This window comes from Populus euphratica, unplaced genomic scaffold (genome assembly GCF_000495115.2).
Source record: "Populus euphratica unplaced genomic scaffold, PopEup_1.0 scaffold133.1, whole genome shotgun sequence".
NCBI classification, from domain to species: Eukaryota; Viridiplantae; Streptophyta; class Magnoliopsida; order Malpighiales; family Salicaceae; genus Populus; species Populus euphratica.
In genome coordinates, this window is record NW_011499937.1 from 109,738 (window position 1) to 118,676 (window position 8,939).

General features: G+C 34.9%; 1 protein-coding gene across 1 annotated transcript; it reads right to left on the bottom strand.

Annotated features, from left to right (window-relative positions):
• Positions 1 to 626: 626 nt before the first annotated feature.
• On the bottom strand, positions 627 to 7,662 carry LOC105136567 (signal recognition particle-related / SRP-like protein). Its single transcript, XM_011041967.1, has 14 exons — positions 7,552 to 7,662; positions 7,327 to 7,422; positions 7,096 to 7,162; positions 6,894 to 7,004; positions 6,216 to 6,411; positions 5,077 to 5,162; positions 4,287 to 4,482; positions 3,810 to 3,921; positions 3,147 to 3,274; positions 2,776 to 2,982; positions 2,521 to 2,630; positions 2,010 to 2,139; positions 1,668 to 1,817; positions 627 to 1,135 (listed from the first exon to the last, which is right to left on the bottom strand). Exons 2-14 carry the CDS (start codon positions 7,415 to 7,417, stop codon positions 914 to 916), a joined length of 1,806 nt encoding a protein of 601 aa, XP_011040269.1. The 5' UTR covers positions 7,418 to 7,422; positions 7,552 to 7,662; the 3' UTR covers positions 627 to 913.
• Positions 7,663 to 8,939: the final 1,277 nt, after the last annotated feature.

Genomic DNA, 8,939 nt, shown 5'->3' on the forward strand with positions numbered 1-8,939 from the left:
TCTCAAAAACAGCGCCCCCGCCCTCTGTTTTCGCTCTCGCTAAACAAAAAGAAGAACCTCTCATTTTCGTCCCTTTTTTGTATCAATTTAGCAAACGAGTCCCTGTATGAGACACATTTGGTCCTGTAATATATCACATTTTGTCAGTTTCACCCGATGAGAATCCATTGCATGTTTGGCTGGCTTGCTTGGCTTTAACAGGAAAGAAAGAACTCATGGTGGAAAACTTAGGTTACAAAAGTGTTTAGTTATTTGTGTTATTGAATAGCTGTTTCAAATAATCCCTATTGGATTTCAATATCCCCTTTTACAACCAAAAATTGGCAGTATTATTTATAAATTCTAAATGAGAGAGAATAGACTCTCATACTATTAGGAGTATTTAGCGCTGCGATTAGACCATGTTTTTTTTAAAAAATATTTTTTTTGTCTCAAGATATTTTTATTAATTTTTGAATGTTTTAATATATTAATATTAAAAATAAATTTTAAAAAATAAAAAATACATATTATTTTCATGTATTTCAAAAAAAAAATCAAAATACAATCTTTCCAACTTATCCAAACACCTACAAGAAAGATCACATGAAGCCAATTTAGGCCTGGTACTAAAAGACAAGGCCCTCTTCCATCACCAACGTAAAATTTGGAATCCCATTTCAGACAGCATAATATTAAAGGCACAACCACCATGTTCAGCTAGTTTATGAGAGTTTGGAAAAAGCAACAAAAACAAAAAAATCAATCCCAAAATTCAAAAGGAATTGTCAACAGGGAAATAAATTAAATACAACTAAAATCCCTCCAGCTGATCTGACTACGAAATGAATACACCCAGTGCCTCGAAAAGGAATCCCCCGCCTCTCTTTTGGTGGGGGAGGAGGTGTCTAATCAAACGCTTCATCAACAGAACTCATCGCCAGAGCCTACTTATGAAGCCCTTCTTGTCCTTCTTCATCCTGTTTTCTAGAGATGGGAAATCAATGCAGTTATAGGCAAGGTCTAGAACAATAGGATTTCGAGGTATTGATTGGAAAGCTGGAGGGAAGACTTCGATGCGCGGAACACTTTTGACATTTGGTTCCCCAACTGCTGACTCGTAGACATCAAGATTCTCAAGGAGGAATTTCTCCACCTGATTCATTCAAATCAGCAAGTCAACCAAGATCAGACGTGCACAAGCAGGAGCTGAAGCGACTCCCTCAAATTATTCATAGGATGTAACAAACATTATGTAATGATCGCAGACAAATAGAAGCACTGAAGTAAAAGAGAAGCTATTAAGCTGATAAGGAGAACCCATATTAGAACAAACTAACTAATTAGAATTTATAATTTATTCATGACATTATATATTTATTCATGACATTTTATATCAACTTTATAGATGGTCAGGATAGCTTTAAAGTATCTGCAGAATGTTAATGCAAAGCTTATATCAGAGGATCTGTCTATAGAAACCAACATAGAACTCGGAGCATCCTTGTCCAGTACCTGGCTAATGTAAGGTGAATCATCATAAGACGCAAAAAATGAGAAGTTGACATATAATGTTATATTACCCATCCTGTATGCCAGCTTACTCTCTTTTAGTAAACAACAAGGAATGGTGGTCCTCGTCTATTCTGTGAGAAGCAAAACGGAAAAACAAAGCCCAGATGGTTTACCTTCTTGTCCACTCCGCCGAGCGATATCGTGGAAACTTTCTTTGAAAGATTCTCCGAAACCTTCTCATGCTCCATGATCCCAGTAGCATGCTCTATGCAACTGTTAGCTCTGCACTCGTTGTATAGCGTTCTCAACTCTTTGATCATTACCTGTTATACAAAATCATTAACAGTCCAAGACAGATATTTGGCATGTCATACAGCTTGCACGTCATGAATCAAAATCACACCAAGAAAGCATCAACAAGAAAATGTTCCCTAGGGTATAAAGCAACTAAAAAAACCACAATATATGAAAAGGATTGCCCAGAGTTTTAGTCTCCTTTCTTTAGGCTACATCACCTCATCAGTGCTCGTCACAGTTTGGAATTTCTTTAGGGCATTCTCAGCAAGGGATCGAGCATGGCAGTATAATACATATGTTTCTGCTCGCTTTCCAGCTGAACTATATGATTTTGCCAAGTAGAAGCACCTGCAAATATTTCAGGAGATGAAAGATTAATAAAGATCCTAAACCTGGCAAGGATAAATTGATTGGCTCTTGGAGAACCAGCTTCAATTGTTTAATTCTGATAAGCAGGCATGTAATCGTTGATGTGCATTGTGAAGGGCATAATGAGGCAAGTACGTAAGAAAAGATCACTGGAAAAGCAAAGGATGATTAAAGTTGATGATATGGGAGGATAAGATATCTAGCCATCAAGTGATTTCTTGAATAGCACTTATAACACCCCCAAACACGAAAGGGATTGTCAAGAGATTCAACCAATCAAGAACTATCAATTGGGGAAAAATGTAAGTGAAGCAGCAAAAAAATCAATCTAATGAATTGGTATAAATTTCAAATCCCAACCTTTGTGCTCGGAAAGCCGTACTTTGAAGGTCACAGTCTTCAGTGAATGCTACTTCTTCAGGTTTTCGGTCTCTTCCAGAACTAACTAAATCAGAAAGGTCAGCTGTATTCTGTCAAACATAACATTAATAGAAACACAAGACATTAGTTATTTTGCTGAGATAGTGGCAAGTTTTGTATTCAGCAGTAGTTCAAATCATTCCTTTAAAAAGAAAATACATGTTGGAAACACATGCATAAGGAAAGATTGCTAACCTGTAATAAAAGATCATACAAGCGAACAAGTTCTTCTGGCTTGGTAACTTTCTCATTTTTGTCATCTCGGCGCCAGGTAAGTTTACTCTTGGCAATGCTAACCAACAACTGGTTACGCTCAATGGTACGCTGTCCTAGTACAGCACTAACAGCTTTATCAAGCCCATTTAACTCATCTTTGACACTGTCAGCATTACCAGCACTGACCTAAAAAATAGTGTACAAAAAGTTAATTGTGGAGGATTGGAATATAAAATGATTAACAAAACTAAGACTATAAAAATATTTTAAAAAACAACCAAAATTATGATGGTACAAGCAGGAAAATAGAAGGAAAACAATTAACAAGATTTGGCTGAACTTCCACACACCAAGTCACTGCGAATGAAGCTCCTAGCCTCATGATATGCCGTGAAAATTTTGTCAAAGACAGCTAATTTTTTCTCAGCTGGGATTGAATCTGCTGTAGGACCATGCAAATCCTTCTCCAATTCTTGTGCTGAAATAATCATCACACAAGAGACATAGTTTCAGGCTCTGTCAGAGGCATAAAAATAAGTGAGAGGGAAAATGGCCAGCAAATTATGAACATTCAATCCACTTCTTAATGAAATTGATGAAATCTAGGTATTGTAACATAGAGATCAATCACTCAATAAACCTAAGAAAATTCTAATAACGCATCACTAGCAGAGAAAAAACTATTTGGCATATGTTGCCATCACCCACATTGAATCATGCATTCCCATTCAAAGATACACATGAACAGAATACATCAATCAACAATCAGTTCATAAAATTTAGAGAGAACCAGTTTATAAAATTTAGAGATGAGAATCATTAAAAACAAGGAGAAATAGCATAATGACCATCCTTGTAATCGCTCAAGAGCTGCTAAAAGAGAAGATTTCATAGCAGATATGGATTTTTGCTAAATGAACAATTACAGGAGGTGATTACACACCCACCACAAATATAGTACTCCATGATAATATTCCCGCCTAAAGCTTTACTCATAGAAAGAAAATGCAAACCTTTTAAAATGGCAACCCGAGTTTTTGCATTTGAAATTGGAAATCTGTGACCAAGCCAATGAAACTCTGTCAGGGATGCAGCCTGTTGAGATCTTGCTTCAGCCATAGCAGCCTACAAAACAGCGCAGAGCATTCTTAAATGCAAGAATGAAAATAACAAAATAAATATTCATAATATATTCCTCAAATCAAACTATAGAATAGACAAAAAAAGAGTTTAGAAATACAATAGCCACCGAGTAACATTATGTTCTAGACAGAATCCAATGCTGTCAGAATCACTCATGCGTGTATAAAGGCTAGATTTCAATTGGTCTAAAATAAACATTCTGGAATGTATTAACTTTTCAAATGAGAAGGCAACAGGAAAAAAAACAGACAACTACTGGAGACACTAAAAGTAGGAGAACAAAATACTGGAGACACAAAAAGAAACAATAGGTCATGGACAAATTCTGATAAAAGATCAAATTTCACCTCCAATTTTGCTTTGAAAAGGTCTAGTGCGGGACCTTCCATCTCACCAATTTGTAAGAGCTCAGAAGTTTTCAGATTTGACTCGCCGATTTTGTGCCTGCAGTATCTAATACTAGGTTCCAGCTCCTCAACGCGCTCACGGCACAAAACTTGATTCTCCAAATCTCCATATTTCCCCAGTTCCTCATAAACCGCTCTATACAATACATTAAGCTAGTCAAGCACAATATTCAATATAGAAGCCAAATACTTATTGACCAAGCACTGAATATATCTTTTTATACTTGGGAATTATTAGATCAGAGGAATTTGGTCTGAGAAAGTGATAGTCAGTATCAAAATGTTAGCCTATGAAAGTGTCAATGTTTTACGGGGACAGTAATCATTGCATCCACACTTACAAATTTAATAGTGATGTTTCAAATATTAACTTTCTGTTAGTTTAATTTTGATATCAAAAAAGCACAATAGGCAATTTATCAAACAGACACAAACTCAATGTTAACTATTTTAAGTGGATAATCACTAATCATTCGCTATGGGAAAGATGAAATCAGGCAGGAGGACAGACATGGCAGAATGGAGGGGGTACTGAACTCGAGTGCATGGAATTGTGTCTTTAGAGCATAGCTACCATATACAAAACTCAAATCCCCTCAAGAACCAGCTTGGGAAGTACCTAGCTGGCCAATGGCCCTTTTTTCAAGAAACATTTATTGACAGGGAGAAACACTATTCAAATGTGAAAACATTGGTGATAATGATTTAATATGATAAAAATGAGAATAACCTGGAACTTATAAAATTCTTCAACGCAGTGTCCCAATTCTGATCTTGTTCAAACAACAGAAGCCCATTCATATATGATGCGTAGGCCTACAAATCAGGCGTCAAAGCATTGTTAATTGAGAATGAAAGAGCCATCTCAATATGAACTAAATTAGAGGAATGCTCCTCAACAGGCAGTACATAGAGTAGTTATTAGCAAAACACAGAATCCAAAGCAACTTGGTGCAGTTAAGTTATCAAGAAAATGATCAAAATATCTAAAGGTAAATTATGATAGATGACAGAACATATGTATAGACTCCAGTCTTGTATGTATGATCACATCCATGCTTTTGCATCCTCAAACTCCTCAAAACAAGATATTCTTGAGACAAAACAGAAGAGCAAATTCTGTGGTCTTTAGTGCCAATGCATGAGGTTAGAACTATAAGATCTCATTTATAATTAAAAGACCTACAAAGCTACATCCGTTACTTTTAAAATATTTGAACTCTCATAAGCAACATGTTAATAGCTAGATAACATGTTTACAATCCCATAAGCACATTTTGCATACTCCAGTTTAGATAATAGGCCAAACCATGCAAACAGGTACGAAAGAACGGTGACAAGATCTGCCTTATCTTCATTTCCCATCCCTGGCAAAACCCAATCTTTCAAAGTTGCCAATGAAGCCAGCACTAGAGAATTCAATTCAAATAGCATTGAACTCAATGGATTCTTTCATAAACAATGCAATGCAACAGTGTAATGATTCTGTAGCGATCTAATACAAGCTCTAGTTGAATCCCATCTCACCAATGCAAAACAGCAATGTTTATTATATGTTATGCTTTTAGCTTCAAAAGCTGAAAAACAATTTCCCAAATGACTTGTTTGCAAGATAAGAAATAGAATTCCAAATGAATTATGAACAAGAGCTAGGAAAAATTGCTTTGACCATGATCTATGGTCATGCTCACCACCACCAAGAACAAACTTGACAGGGAAGTTCATCCAATTCTTTGTGCAAGAACTAGAGCAAAACTTCTTGCTGATGCAATCAATACACTAGACACAATCTGCACTAACTTCTATTTGAATAATTATTAGGAGGTATCAAAGCAAATTGACTTGAGATGACTAAAATCATAGACACACCTCTGCTTCCAAAGATGTTCTGGAATCTCCCTTGGCAGCACATAATCCTGAAAATAAATCAGCCCATTTTACTGCTTTCCTCAGTCTCCCAATCAAATAAATACGTTGCTTGGCATTTGGGCCATCTAGAAGCTGTCGTTTCTCCATAGCATGGCTCCATGCTCTCTCTGCCGTATAAAGAACCATATGCAGATACCTGTTCTTCTTCAAACAAGATAGATTATAATCTTGACAGACTATGAAACAGAAATATCATTTTCAATTTCACATATATATAATGTTTGCTAATCCACAAAGATAAAGAAACCTCAAAAACAATGTAACCAGTGGACCCTCGAAATAGTTAATAAAGCAACACAACTACCACTATCCCCAGCACGGGATGCTCAAAACCGATTCTTGCAACAAAATTAGGCTACCAAATGTACTCTGTGACAGAATTGTTATAGTTTGTTTCATAAATTCTAATTCTTACTTGATCAAAATGATCCCAACCCATTTCTCTATATTATCCCCTCACTATCTAGACTCACAGAAACAAAGTGCATGTTGCATTAAATTAAGGAAAAAACAACAATACAGGATTAAATGAACAGTGCTGATTTCTTTAAGCTATACATATCAACAAACATAGCGCGCAAAACAAACAAGAAAAAAGCTACAATCAACAAGACACACCTCACTTCCGTAACAGTGGACTCATTTATAGCTCTACGCGTATATTTACCGCGGCCATGAGTAAACTTCAACGATTTATATAACCTCCTTAACCGTGCAGTACAATACCTCCTGTACTTCCAATAAAATTCATCCAGTTACACAATCAAATCAAAAATCCTTAACAAACAACCATCAGAATCTAAAAGCTAAATTCACATACCGATAACGTGCATAATCCCCATGCCTCAATCCATGCTGCATTTGCGCAGATTTCAGCAATTGCAAAACTAATAACCAGAATACTTTAATTAGCAAAATAATAAATTAAATAATTTCACTCAATTTAAGCTTAATTCAGTTAATTTTTTTAATTTAAAATGGAAAATGAGATTGCATATTCATTTGATTGGTGAAAAACAAAGACAGTGAAGATATAAGAAAAAATAATAACCGTTGATTGAGTATCTCGGATTGATCTGATCAGGATTATTGGATTTCGGACCGTCGACTTCCATTGCGGTCGCGTCATTCTCTTTCCCCATGATTCCTTCAAACAAACAAAAAGCGAATCACAACAATCAAAGAAAAAAAAAAGGTGTCATAATTAGATCCGGAAATTGGCGATAGAATTTAAATATAAGAAGGCGCAGTGGAGGGGGAATTGAAGAGATGCTACCTTGCGGTGGTGGTAGTGGCGCCGCCTGCTGCTTAGCGGTGGTGGGTAAAATGGTTTCAGTTTGGTTTTTAACGAGCACTGTTTTTTGAGAGTTTGGTATTGTGTGGGGTTTTGGGGTTTTCTATTGTTTTGTTGAGGAGAACAAAACGGTCCGGATCTTTGTTCGATCGGGTCGGGTTTGTTAAATTGTCTCAGTATCATACAAAAACAATCTGAATACCAGTTTTGAATGTGATGGTAATTATTTTTCCATTTTTCTTTGACTTTGTCTTATTATTCTCTAATTTTTCCTTTTAAACATTTCCACGATAAATTGAAAAAATTTTATTGGTGTGATAATAAAATAATATTTTAAAGATAATTATAAAAGATAATGTTACGTAAAAATATTTATCCATGTACATGAAAGGTGATATAATATTGAGAGACTAACAATAAAAATATTAACCCATGTTAAGTTTTCATATAAATATTCTGTAGTGAAATGTGATTGGAAATTTGGTTATGTTTTAAAATAATATTTTTTTATTTAAAAAAAATATTTTAAATATAATATATCAAAATATTTATAGAAAAAAACATAATTTACACTGCACTTATAAATATATCCTAAAAGGTCAAGGAGATAAATATTGACAAAAAAAAAATGATAAATATAGTAGGTTTACCATACATCTACATTCAATACACTGTGGATAGATTATACAAGGAACAGTTGATCATTATCACGTTAATTAATTGAGGTAAAGTGTGTATTATTCTTTTTAATTGAATAGTGTGATACCTATAACACCTTTGAATTCAAAATAAATAAAGAAATTTACATTTGATACATGAACATTTTGTTTTTTATTTAAAAATACATGATGAACTTAATTAATTACCTCTTCAATCATAAATTTTTAAACTTGAATTTACAAAATAATTATAAAATTTTAACAAACCCAACAGATTGACCCGAAATCTGCTGACCAGAGTCAAAAACAATCATCACTAAACTAATCTCATTACATTCAATCCCCCTTTATCTTTCCTTCCTTCGTCGTCAATCTACGATTTCCTTTCTCTTCAGCCACATTATTAATATATTCGGGGGGAGATAGCAATAGCAACAGCAAAGTAAGGGAAATATCCCGAGTATAATAATAATTATGACCATGAAATTGCTTCTGCTTTTGGTGAAGGTTGCAGTGGTTAGTTTAGGAGTGGTGTGGAAAGGGAAGTGATGGCTGTGGCGTGTGGAAGGGATTTTAGTGTGTTCAGGGTTTGATTCATTCATTTTTATGGAATTGTTTTTTTATTAATTTTCTTTTACGCAGATGTAGGAAATTATGGGCCTAGGAGCTTGTGGATTATGGTACTTGCCCGAGTCGTTCATTAAATCGTTT

Excerpts from the sequence above, each read along its gene's own strand:
- LOC105136567 (XM_011041967.1), bottom strand. The coding sequence starts at position 7,417 with ATGGGGAAAGAGAATGACGCGACCGCAATGGAAGTCGACGGTCCGAAA. Across the intron at positions 3,275-3,809 it reads TCGGGTTGCCATTTTAAAAG|CACAAGAATTGGAGAAGGAT; the intron begins GTTTGCATTTTC and ends TGATTATTTCAG. Across the intron at positions 2,140-2,520 it reads ACGGCTTTCCGAGCACAAAG|GTGCTTCTACTTGGCAAAAT; the intron begins GTTGGGATTTGA and ends AAATATTTGCAG.